This window comes from Camellia sinensis, chromosome 4, assembly GCF_055761805.1.
Source record: "Camellia sinensis isolate YWXY chromosome 4, ASM5576180v1, whole genome shotgun sequence".
NCBI lineage: Eukaryota > Viridiplantae > Streptophyta > Magnoliopsida > Ericales > Theaceae > Camellia > Camellia sinensis.
This window is the reverse complement of record NC_138964.1, coordinates 161,259,245-161,278,883: the sequence shown is the minus strand read 5'-3', so window position 1 is coordinate 161,278,883 and position 19,639 is coordinate 161,259,245. Positions and strand designations below refer to the sequence as shown.

General features: G+C 38.6%; 1 protein-coding gene and 1 long non-coding RNA gene across 2 annotated transcripts; both read left to right on the top strand.

The window, feature by feature from the left end:
* The first annotated feature begins 562 nt into the window (after positions 1–562).
* LOC145823485 (uncharacterized) lies at positions 563–3,404 on the top strand. The gene is made up of 2 exons (XR_014365767.1): positions 563–2,349; positions 2,756–3,404. It is a non-coding gene; the product is annotated as an uncharacterized LOC145823485 (long non-coding RNA).
* A 7,724-nt stretch (positions 3,405–11,128) lies between these two features.
* LOC145824173 (uncharacterized) lies at positions 11,129–11,659 on the top strand. Its single transcript, XM_082923787.1, has one exon. It carries the CDS (start codon positions 11,129–11,131, stop codon positions 11,657–11,659), a length of 531 nt encoding a protein of 176 aa, XP_082779913.1.
* Positions 11,660–19,639: the final 7,980 nt, after the last annotated feature.

The following is a 19,639-nucleotide window of genomic DNA, read 5'->3' as shown; positions in this document are numbered from 1 at the left end:
GCGTTTTAGTCCATCAACCACAAGAGGGTTATGTGGTGATATTCGAATATCAGGGAGGTAATCCGTACATGGTCCAAACTATAAGGGGTAAAGTGAAGTTTGTCCTATTTATTTTTTATGTCACTTTCCAATTAAGTGTGATTATATATGTTTTTTTTAATCGCACCTTCTAATTAACATGTGATTGTATATATTTTTTAATATATTATTTTTACATAAAAATATATCCCAAATTGACACTTTTTTCTCTTCCATGACTCTCAACAAGCATGACTCCTTCCTTTCCAAAGAAGATTGAATTTATAAGGACAAAAAAAAGTGATTTTGAGACTTTTTCTAAGTAAAACCCTAGCACCTCATTATATGCTCAATATTGACATCTCTTCAGCCTCTTCCAATCTCCCTCACATTGGACTCAACATCCCTTCTCCCTTACAAAGGTATGGCCGCCTCTCTCTCTCTCTCTCTCTCTCTCTCTCTCTCTCTCTCTTGTAGTTGTTTAATGGTGGGGTAAGGGTTTTCGGTAATGTGGTGACGCTGTGGTGGGAATGAAATGGTGTAGCGAAGGTACGGTGTAAGAGGAGGAGGGCAAGCGGTGCTATAGTAGAGAGGGAAAAGGCAGGAATTTTAGATTTGTGTTGGAGAAACAGAGTAGTTTTGTGGTTGTGGATAAGAGGGAATGAGGCAATGGATCCATGGTAGTAGAGGGTTGGAGGGGCTGTGGCAAGGGGCAGAAGGAGAAGTGTAACCAGGTAGGATAGGGGTTCCTAAAGGAAATAAAGAGGTTGGGGAGCCAGAAGAGGATTGGGAGAGGGAGACGGTGTAGAAGCCATTCTTGTGTTTGATAAAATACTTGTGCGAAACATTGCCATATTGTTAGGTATTTTAGAGTTAAAGGGTCATTTCATTATCTTGTGTGGAGAATCCTCAGTTCACAAGGTTTGAGTTGTTATGTCATTTCATTATCTTAGTGTCATCCTTGTCATTGATGACATCTAATGTGCATTTTGCAAAGCTGAAGCAGAGTTGGTTAATCATGTTTTGTTATTGTGTCCATTTGTTTGGAAGGTATGGACTGATATTTTACTTTGGTGGGGGACACAATGGGTAATGTCTGCATCAGTGAAAGGAGTGTTATAGTGGTGGGCTGATTTTATAGGCAATGAAGTTTTTTTTATTATTCATCATTAAATTAACCCTAGAGCCACTTGGAGAGTAAACAAAAAAACCATAGCTTATGGGGTTCCACTCATAGCTTTATGTAAAACCATGCCTTGTGATCAATAATTCATTTTACCCTTTTTATTTCTTTTACATGTTTCTTATTGTTGAACTTGACCCCAGTCATACAAAACTTCGCATTTCAAAGGAAGGATTGGAGGCAATTCAAAGAATAACAACCCCGATTGCTACTGTTCACTACAACAAAATGTACTTTTGACTACCACTTTTGGCAACTAAAAAAAAAAAAGTTGTAGAATTAGCGATCAAAAATAATATTAGTCGGCAAAAGTCAAATATTTAGCTACTAATTTTTTTTAGTCGGGGAATATTGATTATTGGAGACTAAAAAAAATTCAGTCGCTAAAAATATTACAATTGGCAACTAAAAAAATTTTTAGTAGCCGTATAGCCAGTTTTGGCTACTAAAATTTTTTAGTAGCCGAACGAAAAGAAAAGAAAATATTTTTTATATTTGAAAAGTATATTTTTAAAGACAAAAGAATATTTTAGTAGTCATATAGTTAGTTTTAGCTACTAAAATTGTTTAGTAGCAGAACGAAAAGAAAAAAATTATTTTTTATCTTTGGTGACCAAAAGTTTGGTCGCCAAAAGTATATTTTCAGCGACAAAAGAATATTTTAGTAGTTGTATAGTTAGTTTTAGCTACTAAAATTGTTTAGTAGCCGAATGAAAAGAAAAAAATTATTTTTTATCTTTGGCGACCAAAAGTTTTGTCGCCAAAAGTATATTTTCAGCGACAAAATAATATTTTAGTCACAAAAAAAATAAAATATTTGGAGGGAGATTTCAAATTTTGAAGGGATTAAACAAGTAATTAGCGACTAAAATATTTAGTCGTGAATTGTTATTAATTATATATGTAATTTTGCTTCTAACCCAAACTGTAACAAGCCAGCAACTCTCTCTCTCTCTCTCTCTCTCTCCCTATTTTCAACGTTTCTCTCCCTCTCCTTCTCTGTTGCTTTTCTACTCCTCCCCCTCTCACCACCGCTTCTCCTCACGTTTGCGAGCAACCGGAGCACCTTCTTCTTCTCCACCATTACCATCGTGAAGAGGGCAGACTGTAAACGCACCAAACATGACTCTGTTTTCTCCAAATTGAAGGTCTCTCTCTCTCTCTCTCTCTCAATTTCGCAAAAATAATTATCATTATGAGGGACCCTTGTTTAAATGTCCCAAAAACAATGAAGGAAATTTGGGTTTCTGAGATTTTGGATGTTCCTTTTTTTAGATTTGAAGTCATCTAAGTTAGCATCCTATTTATGTAACTTTCAGTGGGTTGCAAGAGAGATCTGTCATTCATTCATGCCTCATATGCTAGTGTTTGTGAAAATTGGTTGGTCTGTTTTCCTGTGTTGGTGAGCAAACTAATCTTTTTTATTTATGCTCACCAAGTGTATGTAAAAAATGTCATAGAGAGGTTTTGAGGACTGGTTTGTTGGTTCAATAATTAAGTTGACTGCATGCTTTATTTTTGGTTGTAGAATGAATTTATTTTTGTTTTTGCTAGGTTTGTTGGTTCAGTAATAGTGATTGGCATACAAGGTTGATTTGGGAGATGATACAAAGTGGTTTGTCCATTCTATTTGGTTTTGTTGCAATAGGATGATCCTAATATATCTGATACCAGTGAAGCTTCCGATTGGCATCTTACCTAAGTTTTCACTTCTTGCAACAAAAAGCATTTCTCCAACTTTGCAAGAACACCTCTATCTCCAAGTTCATCACCACCAACAGAACAAATATCAAAGGCTTTTCCTCGTGGTGAAGATCATTCCTTCAATTTGTTGGGAAGAATGGATCAGTATGGAAGGACCTCAAGTCCACCATCACCATCGTCAACATCATCACCACCAACCCAACAGATATCAAGGTCCTGTCCTTGTGGTGAAGACCATTCTTGCAACTTTTTGGAAAGAATGACTCAATATGGAAGGACCTCAAGTCCATCTTCACCATCTCCAACATCATCACCACCAACCAAACAAATATTAAGGGCCTTTCCTTTGATTGATGGTGACCCTGATATGTTTTATTATTAAGATTTTCTTTAATTTGAATTTTAATTGTTGGTTTAGATAGTATATGTATTTGTTGGATTATATTATGTTTATGAATTCTTATTTTCTTTGATATGTACGGTTAATAGTTAAGTTTTGTATGTGGTTGAAAATTGAATGGTATAGGTTGTGGAGAAATATTTTTATTGAATGGTTAAGAATTGAATAAATGAATGAATGTATGTATAATTTTGTATATGCTCAGGTTATAAGTGGCACAAAAAATATTACAGAATAAATTATAAAAACTAAATGAAACCTTTTGGTGACTAAGCAAATGTCACAGGTTGGCTTTTAGCTACTAAAACTTTAGTTGCCAATTGTAAAAAAGTGAAACTTTTGGCTACTAAACTGTTAGTCGCCAATTGTAAAAAAGAAACTTTTGGCTACTAAATTTTTAGTCGCCAATTCTCAAAAAGTGAAACTTTTGGCAACCAAATAATTAGTCACCGAACATATATGCTCAATTGGCTACTAAATAATTTAGTCGCTAAAAGTAAATATATATATATATATATATATTTAATTATTTTTAAAAAATATATGGCTACTAAAGTTTTAGTCTCCAATAGGCCACTTTTGGTTACCAAAAAAAATTTTAGTCGCCGATTATTTCCCCAACAAACTATTGGCGACCAAACGGGCGACCAAATATATTAGTTGGCAAAAGTGATTGGCGACTAAAAACAAGGCTTTTGCAACTAAAATTTTGGTCGCCAAAAGTGAAATTTCTTGTAATGATTGCTATAAGTTTGAGATTGATTATCCTTAATATCTGTTAGTTTCAAATATTTGATACTAATCAAAAACAAATTTTATTTTGCCATTTAACCAATCCAAAAGGTTTGTAAAATTTAGAATATACATAGTGCCCATTAATGAAATTAAAACAATTAACTTCTTTGAAAATGAGTAATGTTTTGTTTAATTTGTTCTGTGTTTTGGAATATTGTACATCACTGATTTCTTGTGTGTGCATGACTGACAATAGTCCATCTCTGTAATTATTTGTGCATGTCAAGGCCTCTGTGAGAAATCAGTCTTTTGCTTAGAGAAATTTTGATTTGTTCAACCTTGCTCTAAATTTTGTTTGGAACTAACTCCATTTTGATGGGTGTTTTATTAGGTGATTGGTCCGTATCGCTCTGGAAAATCATTTCTTCTTAATCAACTTCTTTCCCTTCTCTTGTTGTGAAGGGCAGCCTCTTATGCCATTAGTTTAGATTGGGTTGAAAAGTCAAAATCATTAATGTTCTATCATAAGTTGGTTTGTTTCAATGGTTTCCTAAGCTTTGATACTTGATGTCTTGTAGGGTTTGGTGTTGGGCACATGTGTGACACAAAGACAAAAAGTAGATAGAGATATGATCATGATGTGCTGGATCTAAGCAACCACTTATTTACAGATATAATTTACAAATTTTAAGTTGTTTCTTATAGGGATTTGGGTATGGGAAGCCCCGATAGAAATGGAAATTAATGGAGTAAAGACTTCTGTCTTCTACCTTGATACTGAAGGATTGAAAGTATTGGGAAGTGAAATGCATATGATGACCGGTAAGCTGAAGTGAATATTTGGTCTTTAATCTACCTCTGATGGCTATAAGTAATTGTTGGTCCTCTTTTCTGATTATTGTTTTGTAGGATTTTTGCTCTGGCAACAGTATTGAGTTCGGTACTTATCTATAACCTACCTGAGACGGTTTGTTACTTCACCTCTATGTGTGTGTGTGTGTGTTTCTTATTATTCTATTGAGCATCATGACATGGATAGCCAAAACTTGGAATTTTAGCATACTAAAAAAAGTTCTAGTTCTACAGAAACAAACTAGAAAGTTTGTGTTTACTAGTAGGTTTGGGCAAACCTTAGAATAGGAGCTACTTTGTGTATGGAAGCACATGTATTTAAATATGCAAATGTAATATTGGAGTCTTCAAAGTTTTATGGCCCTGGAAGTAAGTACAGTTTTGTTTTATTAATTTTAGGGCTTACGATGGAAGTGAAGAAGGTGATTTCTATTTTTTGGGGTGCATCCAACATGTGGGATTGGCGTTGGTCATTGATTACGTTTTGAATGTTATAATAGGTAGACGGCTGTAAAAGAGTACAAAAAAAGTGTTCAAATAACGTATGCTTCCATCTGTATGCCTAGTTGGAATAAAAGATCTTAACATCTTGAATAGCTGGGATTTAACATCTTCAAGCTGATATTGTGCTCATTTGGTATACCTCATTGGGGCTAAAATAGACATATAAGATAAAATAGGTTATTTTAGCCAAATAAGACAAAATGTCACACCCAACCCATAATCATTTCATTTTTTCTCTCATAAAAATCTAAAAAGCTAAAAAGCCTATCCCAAACAAGGCTTTTTAGTCCCAGGCTAAAATAGCTAAAAAATCAAAAAATAAAAAAGCCAACCCACATCCCAAATGAGCTCATTGAATAGTTGGGACTTTACATCTTAACATCTAGATATCGGCTTGAATTTTTGCTAGTTGGAACTTAACATCTTCTCATCTTTCTACTTTTGCTAGTTTCATGTGTCAAATTTTAGCTTCAGGTTGAATCCATTGGATATTGCTAGTCATTGATGTAACATTGATAATTGTGTATTTGCTTGATCAGATTAATTTTAAAATACACACAAGCCTTGAAATTGTAATAAACACATAAGTTTGGCTGGTTAGTACATTTTTAAGCAATTTGAGGTACCCTAAAAATATTTTGACGTCTGAAATTTCATTTTGGATATTGTTAATTCCATGTATATGTCATATTTATATGATAATCCAAACATTTTATACTAACAACAGTCAAAGTGGTTCTTCCTTTTCCATTGATGTAGGAGATGAAGACTTAGTGTGATGAGAAAATGTCTGACTTTATCTTAAGATTATTCATATGCTTCTAACGGTCTTTGAATTAATTTGCGTTTTCATTTTTTAGGTCAGAAATTGCTTCAAGAGATGCAAAATATGGTCAAAGAATTACATAACTTTGTGCTTCAAGTTTTTTTATTTTTTAATATATGTAATCACAGTTAAATTTTTTTTTATTACTTTCTTTGTATATACTTTTGAACATTCAACTTTCATTTATGAAATATATAATGTTATTTCATTCAATATATGGTTGTGATTCAAATGATAATATATAGTGTGTATTACATTCTTTAAATGTGTTTACAAAAATAATATTGATTATTCTTCAACTATGTCGAACCTTTTTTTTATCACACGCCTTAATTGTGATAAGAAGTGCATATAATGTGTGATCTTATAGCATTATTAATCACAGGTTTTATTAGATATTAATCACACTTAAAATTTGTGATCTAAATGTTTATTATCACAGGTTTTATTAGTTATTAATTACACTTAAAATCTATGATCTAAATGTTATTAATCACACTTAAAAGATGTGATTTAAATTTTTATTATCCCACGCAAAATGTGTGATGAAATCATCTTTTAATGACACTCAAAACGTGTGATTAAAAATGACCATTTTTAATCACACTCTCAAATATCACATTTTGACAAAATTTAAAACATGTGATTAAATAACATACATTACACATAAAAGGTGTGATCTATTTATGATTTTGTAGTAGTGCATGCTTGGAAGATTCGTCCTATCAACCATATGTGTTGCCACTTTCTCTATTGTCAAGCTTGAACCCAACACTTCCTCATCCCCCCGTTTTGTGACTCTTCCTCCTCCATTTTTACTCTTCTCCCTCTCTCTCTAGAAAACCCTATGATATTCTTTTTCCCTCTCTCTATATATATACATATCTGTATATATACGCATACACACGCACATATATATGGTAGCATAAATTTATTGCAACAACAAGAAAATAGTATGAAAATCTCAAAAATCTCCTCTAGCCCCTCATCTTCACCTCATCAGCTCTTAGAGAGATTTTTGAGTGTACAGAGCACACATTCTGGTTCGCCAAACAGATTGTTTATGGTGCTACTATAATCTGTGTAAGATTGTTATATCCTAGGAGATAGATGCCATTATTCCACAAGTACCTAAGTGGGGTGAATCTGTCTTAAGGATAGAGTGTCACACACTCGACTTGATCATCTTTGTTCGTAATCTATTTCTGTACGAGGATAAAATATTCTTCATTCTTCGTACTCCTTGAATCTAAGCTTCACGTGGCATTACTTAACTTGAGAACAGAAAGACGGTGAGCTACCCGGTGGTGTGCTACCCGATAAACCTTTTGACGATCAAGTCAGCACACTTGGAGAGGAAGAAGAAGAATGAATAGAGCACTGTGTAGAGAGAGAGAGAGAATTCAAAATACTTTCAAGTTGCTTACCTCTAATGTCTCCATGTTTCTCATTTTCAAGGCTGGCCATGTAGCCTCAGAGATTGTGGGCGCACTACCTCTGCTGTCATTTTCTGGATAGACGGATGTGCTCCCCTTTACCATTCCTACATGTATAGAGACCAAAACCTCCAAATAGTGTTTGTCGAACAGCCAAACGGTATTGACGTATACCAGGAGTGGATTCCTTTCTCTTCGTCATTGGGCCACGTGGGATGTCGAACCGAGCTATTACTTGGTGAACCATATATTTCGATAAATAGCTCTATGCCAAGCTCAACCAGACTAGACTACAGTGGAAGACATCTCAGCTGCTGACTACCGATCTTATGGGCCATCTTTTCCTGCATTATTGCAGACTGAACTACCTATAGCCTGATCATCAGATGATTCGGCTACCTAGAGTCCTAATGTCGAGGCAGTTCCACTCGTCCATCCTATCTCGGCCAAATCCAAGGAGACGCTTCATTTGATACGAGCCTAGCTCAGTTGAACCCCCAGATACCGCATGGATATAGCTCAGCTACCTTAGTCAGTTTGGCAATATAGTCAGCGTGGACCTGATTTGGCCAAAAAATGAGCTCCCGATTTCCTTCGCGTGGCCCAACACAACATTCCGTGCCGTTTAGCTCGACCACATTGTTCGGCACAAATCTCTCTCTCAATTGCCCCTTAATCTTAATCGAGCTGAGTGTGATTAGGATTACCACTTCCAACCAAACTGTCGTGTTCTAGCTAGCCATTGAAACTCGTGTCAGTCACTCCACCATCAATCAATCAGCCGCGTTGACAGCCAGCCAGTCGCCTTCAAGCCATGTGGCACCTCCCCAGAGGCTCTGTGCAATCCCTATAGCTGTAATTATCATGCCAAAATTTGAAAAGTTGTCGTCCTTTGAGCTTTTCTCCATAAATAGGCCATTTATGCCCCACAGCCCCTTCACTATTCATCTTTTTCCTTCGTGCCGAACCCCAATCATTTGAACGTTTTCCTCTATCACTACCATTGTTTCTGTTCAAGTCGATTTCATCATTCTCTCTTCTCATGAACGCTACAGCAAGGGTCGTAATCAACTGGGCTTCGATTTTTGCATTCAAAATCGTAAGTTTTCCCCACTTTCCTTTCTGTTTCACTATGTTCTTCGTATTCTTCATCTTTCTTCATTTTTCTCTTTGCTTGGGATTTGTCAATATGTTGCCAATGCTCCTCTCATGGGGTAAAACTGACAGGCACCTATAGAAATTAGGCAAAACTAGAATCTAAAACACATGCGGGGCTAGCGTGCCCCTCATTTCCTTAGCTTCAATGTTTGAACTTCATATTTAGGATGAATAGCGTAGGTTTTGGGTAGGGCCGAACAGAATCTTACCTTTAGATCCAAAAATAGGACATAGTCGGGCTGAAGCTAGTTTGTGGTCCTGCTAAGGGGCGGTGACCACGCTGGAAACTCATAGGAACAATTTGCCGAGATGACTATCTTCAGACTAGGATGAAGGCCCAAAACCGACCTAGCACAAGGGCTTAAACGCTGAGCTGAAATTTGAACCGAGTTGAAACAAAGAAACTTTCGTGGCCGAGTTCGGAGCATTTTGGTAGCTACACACTTGAGGCCGTGCTAATACTTGCATTTATTTTTCTAAAAATTCAGAACAAACTAGGACCGACCAGGCTCATTCTTCATCACTGTCGGTGAGGCTCAAAGATCGAGCAAATAAGATCATCTGAGCCGCTCAAATTTGACCGAGCTATTGTCAGATTTCACATATAGAATAAAACCGAGATAAATGAAAAAATACCGATTTATGGTCAGCTCGCCTGGGGCTATGACTGAGTTTCGTAAAGAGTACAACATTCCAGACGACGTCCACCTGGAGTTAGCCAAGAAAGAAGACACTCCCTGGGGTGAATTGGACAAGTGCCACTTCACGGTCGTGTCTATTGTGGAAGGCGGCTTACACTTCTCGGTCCAACCCCTGGTCTACAAATTTTTGAGGCAGACTAGGCTATGCCCCACCCAAGTCTTCAACAACACATACAAAATAATAAACAGCGTGGCCGCGCTGAATAGGATACTCAATCTAAATCTTGGTCTCGCTGAGATTTCCACCAATACACACTTAGTAAAAATAAAAGAGGCTTCTGCTAGTACCTTAAGGTTAGAAAAGGCCGAGCAGAGCTCATAGAGGGCAACCCAAATAAAGAAACGAATGATGATGACTTCTTGTGGGTGTCGGGGAATTACGAAGACACCGAAGCGCCCATACTTTGCTGGTACATACATAAAAATTTTAGGTGTGGTGGTGAGCATCATAGCATGGTGTAATTTTTTTTAATTTGAACTGTTTTTGCTCATCTGACCCTTGCTTTATTTTTTGCAGATTACAAACTCTTGGCGGAAGATTATTCCAACGCTAACCAAGAAGCTATAAGGGTTGCTCTTCGGCACCCGGTTGAAGAAAGAGAAGCTCAAAAATTGCTCGGATACCAGTCAAGTTACAGATACACTGCACCGCGCAGGAGTTGAGTCACCGATTTTCTTTGCGCTCCTTTTCCTGAACCAAATCCAACCCTCCCGCTGATCAGACTCATTCCTTTAACAGCCGAGCAAGAAATGGCTAAAATTTGAGCCATCAAATCAATGATTACGGGAGAGACGAGTGATTCCCAACCAGCAAAAGCTGCTGGGGGTCAGTCCTCCATGCCAACCATCCTAGACAAAGGGCCAGTGCTAGCCCTTGCCAGTGAGCAGGCTTCTTATCGGTTAAAGAAGAGTCCCAGGCAAGGACAAACTGAGTAGCGCCTGGTTGATGAAGATTCAGCCGAGCTACCATCGGCTGAACAAGGAGAGCAGACTGAACAACCGCTTGCTGGGCAATCCACCCAATCCACTGCCCCTCTAGTCTGGTCACCCGAGCAAAAATACAATGGCCGAGCTGTGACGGTGGCGGACTCTATATATGCCGACAAGGACCAGTCACTCGGCTTCAACATGACCAAGAGTTTACTCGTCCTTGCGAACATAAAGAAGCATGAGGAACTGTCCGATCTAAAAGTCCTTCGATCGACGGCAAAATCCATCATTCTGGTAAGCAATCAAGTCCCATTTTTTTTTTTAGTTATTTTTGTGCAAGTTATTTATCGGTTCCCCGTACTAACTGTTACCCTTCCGCAGGCTGTGCAGAAAAACTATCTTGCTTATGAACACATGATTTCTGTCCGGCAGAGTCTGCGTGAGGCCATTACGGATAATAAAACAAAAACGGCCGAACTGGAAAATTTATAGACTGCACAAGAAGAAGCGGTGGCCAAGCACGACCGACTCGCAGAGCGGCTAACAAGGGCGGATGAGGATAAGCAAAATGCCTTGTAAGTGACCAAGGCCAGATACAAAGACTTTGGTTCTTTAGGAGGTCAAAAATTCTCTAGAGATAGAGAACCCATTGTAGCTGACGCTTGGGTTCAGAAATGTGAGATGGTATTTGGTCGTATGCAACTCACCGAGGTCCAAAAACAGGAGTTGGCGACACATCAGCTTGAGGGAGCAGCTCTATTTTGGTGGAACTCGTGGAATGAGGGTCTAGACTTGACGACTTTGACTTGGGCTGATATCAAGACTCGTTTTGACCGGAAGTTTGTTCCTGCTATTATTCGGTCTCAACTGAGTGATGAATTTTCAAAATTGACTCCAAAGGGTAGAACAGTGATCGAGTATGTCACCAAGTTTAATGAGTTGTCTCGTTATGCCCCTTACTTGGTCGACACGCAGGAGAAGAAGAATGAAAAGTTTATTAAGGGATTGAATCATTACCTGTCTAAGTCCCTTATTCCCTTTGATGCTGAACCGTTTCACAAAGTTCTTGACTTGGCACTGAAGTATGAGGAAAATGATAAGCAATTTAAAGAAAGGAAGGCCAAGGTCGGAGAGACTTCTAGAGGGAGTCACTTCCAGCAGCGGGATGGGAACAGATACCGACCCTATGATGAAAGGCATAGGGGTCAGTAGCTTCAGAGGCCACAGCAACAGGGTAGTTAAGGAAATTTCAGACCTCAAGGTAATTTTCGGCCTCAGGGCAATTTCTAGTCCCAGTGGCACTATTATCAGAGACAGGATGGTCCGCCCCTACAGGGTTATCAAGGACAGCGACAGCAAGTGCCATAGTTGGGTTATTGTGCTCTCGTACCTTAGTTAGAGGATCCCCCACCTATAAGACCAATAGCATCTCAACCAAGCAATAGGAAGTGTTTTGGGTGTCAGCAGTTGGGACATGTAATCAAAGATTTCCCTCAGAGACAGTAGGCGTGACAGGGTCAGGCAGCTCCAGCCAGGGCATTTGCAGTGATGCCAGGAACTGACAAACTGCAAGGTGTTTTTAATCTCTTTTAAGAACCCATTAGAGTACTTTTTGATACTGGTGTCTCTCATTCTTTTATATCTAGACAGTTCGTAGAAAGAGAACATATTGTAACTACCTCCTTGTCTAGACCTATTCGTGTTGAGACCCCTTTAGGAGGGGCAATTACTCTTTATGAGATGTGTAAAGATTTTGAGATTGATTTTGTGGGTAGAGTCTTGCATGCAGACCTAATTGTGTTAGGGTTTGAAGGGTTTACAATTATTTTGGGTATAGATTGGGTGCGAAAACACTTGTCACTCTAGATTGTGCTAGAAAGATTGTAAATATAGATATTCCCGGTATACCGCGGCTTACCCATACTTCTAGCGAAGGAAAAAAGTCAATGATGACGAGTTTTCTATGCTCGGTAGAAATCCCTAAGCAGGATATTAGTGAGGTAGATGTGGTACGTGAGTTTGAGGATGTATTTCAAGAGATACCTGGACCTCCACCTCGATGGGTAGTAGAATTTCGCATTGACCTAGTGCCGGGAACTACACCAATTTCTAAGGCGACATACAGAATGGCGCCTAAAGAGATTGTGGAGATGAAGAAGCAGCTAGAAGAGATGTTTTAGAAAGGGTTCATTCGTTCAAGTAACTCCCCGTGGGGAGCACCTGTGATCTTTGTCTCCAAGAAAGATGGCACTCTCCATATGTGCATAGATTACAAAGAGCTAAACAAAGTGACTATCAAGAACAAGTATCCGCTACCTAGAATTGATGACTTGTTTGATCAGTTGAAGGGGGTAGCCATGTTCTCTCAGTTTGATCTCAGAACGGGTTACCATCAGATGGGTGTGTCAGAGGAAAGTATACCGCTTACTACTTTTCGGACCCAGTATGGGTTATACGAATTTCCTGTAATGCCTTTTGGTTTAACCAATGCTCCTGCCTATTTCATGGACTTGATGAACAGAATTTTTCAACCATATCTAGATAAGTTTGTGATTATCTTCATAGATGATATCCTGGTGTATTCTAAGAAGGAGGAAGAACACAGAGAACGCTTGAAAGTTGTATTGTAGACTTTGAGGGAGCAGCAGTTTTACACTAAGTTCAGTAAGTGTCACTTTTGGGAGAAAGAAGTTCGATTTTTGGGGCATGTTGTGTCCAATCAGGGGATAGCGGTAGATCCTGAGAAAGTTGTTGCGATCAAAGAATGGAAGTAGCCTACGAACCCTATAGAGGTGAGAAGTTTTTTAGGACTAGCCGGTTATTACAGGAGATTTATAGAGAAGATTTCCACTACTACAACAAGTTGGGTCTTGGATGACAAATTTTTTTTGTCTCCAAAGAGCTAATTTCGTCACTATAGATATTTGTGAGGAAATATTTTCGTCACTAGGTTCGTCATTCAATGTTTGTCACTAAAAAGTATCGTGACGAAAAATAATTTCGTCACCAATGAAATTAATTTAGTGACGAAAATTTTTGTCACCAATAAGACAACATTTTGTCACCAAAAATCCTTATTTTCGTCACCAAATAGTTATTCAATACCATATTTATAAATTTAGTTGACAAATAAATTTGTCACACATGTTAATCATTGATGAGAAAATAATTTCGTCACAATAAGATGTAAAGTTGACGAAATTTTTCGTCTCCAAAAGTCAGACGTGGGTGACGAAATATATTTCGTAACAAAAATATGTACACGTGACGAAATTTTTAATCACCAAACAACAAAATCAATGAAAACTTTCATATATAAGCTGCGATAAATTTTGTCATAAAAAATATTTATTAGTGACGAATAATCACTTTGTCATAATAACAAGTATAGATGACGAAAAAATTCGTCACTAAACTTGTTCCGTATTTTATATTTCATTTTAAATTATTATTTCACAAATATGCCTGTTCATATCCCAATCGTCTTCTAAATGTACTAAGAAATTCATTAGCTAACATACACTACTCCACACAAAAAATTTGCTACACAATTTATATTATAAATCAAAATATATCCATGAAAACCATTATAGCAAATCCCAAAATGAACCAACGTGGTGTCCACAAAAAATAAATAAATCAACACTTGATCTTAATTTACAACTAGAACTATGTATCAATTCAAAAAATAAAATAAAATTCAACACTTGATCTTGATTTGCAAGTATGCTTCCAAACGTCATCGAAAACCAATCTACAAAGAAAATAAACAAGGAAAATATTATCAAGGATGTGCAGGAAGGATAGCTAGGAGTAGATCTTACTAGACATCCAGAAGTAGAAGGTTTATTACAATTGAAAGCTTGCAAGTCTCTAAATTATGCAAGACAAATATGTGATGTCTTTTGGTAACTTGCTGGTATTTAGGGGATCTTGTTTGTATTTAGTTTTTAGGATGAGGTCACACTATTTGTATTTCTCTTTGTAAAGGAAATCTGAATTACTTGAGAATTTAGTTTCAAAACTAATAGTGTATATATGTTAGAATTTGCATTGTAATTTGTATTCTATAGAATAAGAAACGAATTTGTAATGATGTTTGGAATTGTATAGAGTATGTAAAATATTACAGGAGATATAGAAATAACATGAGTATATATATTATTTAATAAAATAACTTTTTACGGTATGCAAATGTATGCAGTGAAAAACCAGAGAAGGGGAAAAAATGCTACCAACTAAAAATTGCAAGCAATGATCAATGTCTTTATTTTTAGGATGCCTCCTAGGATACCCTATCCAAGTGTGAAACCAATAATTAGCCAGCCAAACTCCCACCATCTGGAGGTATTGTCATCAACTTAAATAACCAAAATTTGTAGGACCCCATTGGAAGGTTTGTCCCTTGTAGGTATGCTAAGTGATTTCTATTAATATGAAATAGGACCAAACAACAGTAGGTATGCTAAATGATTTCTATTAATATGATCCATCTTCAACATACACAAAAAACCAATGTTCAATGTGGCAATACTGCAATTTTGATGCTAAAAATCTTAGATAAGATAATGTTATAGGCTCACGCATTAGCTTGTTACTGTTGATTCCAATTGGATCTACAGCATTTGATATGACTACAACTATAAGTGGATATGAGAGGTTGACTTTCTTAAACTGCTATGCTTTAACTAGTATATACTAACAAATATGAGAAAAATGAAAAGATAAAATAAGATAGGCTTACCAAAAAGGTGATCTATGAGTTCATGGGATGCTCCTCTAAATTATTTATTGAAACCTTGTTTTTTAAGAAACTCCATGATGCTTGATGTCATCTTCAAATGCTCCTCACTCGTCTCATTCATCTTCGCTATCACATTGCTTTGTGCTTGAATTTCATGTTTCTGTGCTATAAGAGATGAATGCGCCAATCGTTTTGGTGGCATTGGTAAGCCATGAAAAACATAATACAAAAGCATAAACAACAAATACATAACAACGGATATGTAAAGATATGTACATGGATATATAAAGATAGAATTAACAAAGCATCATTAATGAAAATATAGTTACGAGACATAATAACAAAAATTAGATATCATACATATAGTACCTCATCGTCAACAGTTTTAAAGGACTCATCATCAGTATCATGCCTATGATCTGATGGTATGTACTCATCGTAATCTACCTCAACCCTAATATTCTGTCCCTTCTTATTGACATGATTGGGCTGCATAGAACCCATCAAAGAAGTTGCTATACGCTTCACTTGTATAGTATTGATTTTCTTATTATTCTTCTTGATTGTCTTATTTCTTTCCTTTTCGTACTTTGTTAGCTTCTGTTTCGCTAGAAAACCTAGTTAAATATAAAGCAGAATATTTACTTGAAGAGACAAAGCAAAATATAACATAAACATGTAATGCATAAAAAACATATGTCCATATAGAAAACACAAAACAAAAACTACATATCATAATCCATATTAGGATCCATATCATCATCAAGTATGTCAAGTTCTTCATCTTCTTCGTCATCTTTACCCTCTCGCATTGCTTCATTTGAAAAATATTTCAAGGTGTTAGCAATATGTGTTGTTTATTTGAGTCATGACTCTTGTCTATGATTACTAGTATATTATTTGCTCAAGAAAACCCCAATCACTAATTTATTTTCTTGAATAAGTAATATATTCCATTCAAATGTCTACACAAATCAGTACAACCAGGGTAGTCCCCACTCGATCCTTTTGATGAGATAACCAAAGGCTTTTATGAACCATGGACACGGCAAAACAAATTATTTAACCAATAATTCATAATGGTACATCGAAGGATACACAAAAAAGAAACTACACAAACATTAATACCACCCACAAGCAAAACAGGAAGAACAAAATCTGTCGCAAGGAAGAAGCACTACATAATAGTAGCATACCTTGTCCTGACACATTTCTGCCTTTGTGAGAGAAACAAGCTGCAATAATAGAAAAGAGAGGAAAAATTAACATCTGAAGAAATGATTATGAGATTAAGCAATTAGTATGAATCTAGTAGTAAATTTAAGTATTTATGTAGAAATGGTCAAAAACTTTCATAAAGAAACTTTGACAAATGAAATCTAGCATGCACCCAAGGAACAAGTACTAAATAGGCTGGTTGTAATGTATGGAAGAGAGTTGAGTGATGTGAGATCCTAATTAGGCTTGAGTGAGCGTGGTAAGCTTTGAGGGTTGAGTGATGTAGCTCTACAGTCTTCTTTTCTTACTGTATGCTGTGCAGGTTTGGCTGGTCCTAATGTTTAGGGATGGTGGGTTGAGTGATGTAAGTTCTATATGTTAGGTTTGTGTGAGTGTAATTCTCTATACTAGAGAATTGTGATTTGGGAGCTTTCTTCCTTTCAGGGTTGCGTGACTGTGAGATACATTTTGTTCTTTGGTTTTGCATGCTCCAGTTCTGAGTTTTGAGTGTTGTATGAAGGTTGAGTGGCTGCTATCCTATACGAGAGTCTTGTTTGAAAATGATCTGTCCAGCTGCTATCCAGGCTCTATTAATTCTGAGCTCTGGTACTTGGCATCCACTGCTTTGAAGATGATCTGTCCAGCTATGACTAGATGCTGCTGGCTTCTATAGTGCTCTGTCTTCCTCTCTACAAATTCTCAGTTGTCTTTGCTGGTAAAGGAATTTAGCAGGCTGTCTTTGGTTCTTGTTTAATCTTACTATGTAATACGTTGATATGTTTTGGTTTCCTACCCAATTGGGATGTCATTGGGATGTCTTTTTTTTTTTTTTTTTTTTTTTAAGAGTATGTGGCTTGAATATTATGTAGTATGTTGTGTTGTAATTGGTTGCTCCTGGCTGGAACTATGTGTTTTAATAGTTGTTGGATTGAAGAGGGAGTGAAGTTTACTGAGTATGAATTGGTGTTGAAGTTTGATGTGGTTCATGCAAAGTTGCTGTCATGTTTGGGAAAGCAATCTCAAGGATCTGCCAGGTGCTTCATTTTGATGCTCATTTAGCAAGTTTTGGGCTGCCTCTTGTTCATGACCCTTGTACGGGGAGCAAATATTTCGACAAGCCCGTACTCCTTTCTTCCGAGCTCCGTTTCTGTCCGATCATCTGCGAGCAAATAATGGTGAGCTACCCGGCGGTGTGTGGCCGGAAAAACCCTCCAACGATCAAGTTAGCACACACCTTAGGATAGAGAGAGAGAGAGAAGTGTTTGAGTGTAAGAATTCCTTACAAAGTGTTCGTCCGTCGCGTATGGGGGGCGCAGACATGCTTATATACCCTCTGCGCCCCATATCCACTCCCAGCCATCTCCTGACACGTGGCTCCGCTATCCCATCTGTCAGCATAAACCTTGCTGAACATCACCTAATCTCAACTGCCTGCCTTCTCAGCTGGAGCTCGGCAGTCGAGCTCCTCTATCCACGGCCGTGCTGTGCTTCATATACAAGCACTTCACTGGCTAAGCCCAAGGAGAACCGGGCTAGGCGGCCTCTCGGCAAAGCCTAGCCCGGGGCACCTCCTGTGGTAAGCCTTCCTGCCGATCAAACGATTGCGTCGGCTGACCACGCCTTTCCGAGGGCTGGTCACTCAGCTTGACTGGCTCCTCCATCGCCTGATCAAGCAGCTTGGTCCAACCGAGCACTGCCCTGCCGAGCAGCTTCCTTAAGGTCTGGGGCGGCACATACTTGGCCCAACTCCTGCCCGACCCAACTCCTGGCAGCCCATCTCCTGGCGGATCGCCGGTCATCTCGGCCCCATGCATCATTAGGCTCTCAACCTACTCGGCCGTTGCCTCGGCCCAATTCCAAATTATAAATCTCCCTCTCAATTGCCTCTTAATTCCGTCCGCGCGAGCGTGACTGGGATTACCTATACTTCGACCGGGGTAACATTTCTTCGGTCTTCAAAATGCTAAAGGGCGACTGGGCTAGTTAACGTTACTGTCTGCCAACTTGCCCGGCTATACTCCTCGGCTGATATCCTCTTCTTTGAAAGTAGCCCGGTTGGCTCCTCGACTCTTCAACCTGTCTCTTCAGTTCTGACGTCGCCATAAATGGGGACACGTGGCGGGCTGCCATTGGTTCTCGAGCAGCCAACCCGCCGTTTTGCCAGATTTTGAATTTGGGCGGTCTCTTTTCCTCTATAAACATGCCCCTGCCCTCTTCCTTCCGTTCTTACTGCCTCTCTTACTTATCAAACTTCACAGAGCTATTGCCCATCCTCTGCCGTTCCTGAACTCGAGCTCCAAGGTGAAGAACGCACTGCCCTAACTTGGTAAGTCCTCAAACTCCCCTTTGATTGTCATTTTCTTCGATATTTCACATATTAGGGTACGAAATCGTAGCTTTTAGGCCTTGGGCACCTAAAACCATCCCAAACCCTCCATTGTTAACGGTGTTCTTCATTTTTCTTGAAGAACACTGAAGAACTGGGGCTGACCGGGCTCCTGGTCTTCATTTGATCCAAAAAACCAATCTAATCGAGCAAATAACATGTTTGTCTCAACCCCAGCCAAAACCGAGATAGCAAAAGGAATCGGTCGCTCGGCCGGGCTAACATCTGGTCTGCTTGGGCGACCGAACTCCTTAGTTAGCTTAGACGACCGAGGTGGTTTGGCACTCTTAATGACCGAGCTAGAGTCCAGCTCCTTTCGCGCGACCGCGCTCATACTTACACTTGCCATCATTTTCCTGCAGAGTCCAAGTGGACCACTGTCCATTTCTGAGGCTCTCAAGGCCGAGCAACAACCAATTACCACAGTGCCAAACCCCGCAGCCGAGCTATCCTAGGCCGGCCACAAATGGGGAAATTTCGATTTCTCGTAGATACTCCGGCTGCACTGGCTGCATTTAGGGAGGAGTACGGCATCCCAGCCGATGTCCACCTTGAACTTGCAGAAATTAAGACAACGCCTTGGGGCAGAGAGGAATGCCCCTTCACCGTGCTATCCATCGTCGAAGGGGGCCTTCGTTTCCCGCTCAACCCATTGATTACCGAGTTCCTACGCCGAATCGGGCTAGCACCCACCCAAGTGTCCACCAACACTTACCAGATAATAAACGGCGTGCACGAGCTAAACAACCGGTTAGGCATAAGCCTAGGTTTAGCCGAGATCCTGCGCCAATACACCCTAGGCCACACCGGCGACGGCCTCGCCTATTACCTTAAAATTAGACCG

Coding starts and splice junctions, on each gene's coding strand:
- LOC145824173 (XM_082923787.1), top strand. CDS start 11,129: ATGGTATTTGGTCGTATGCAACTCACCGAGGTCCAAAAACAGGAGTTG.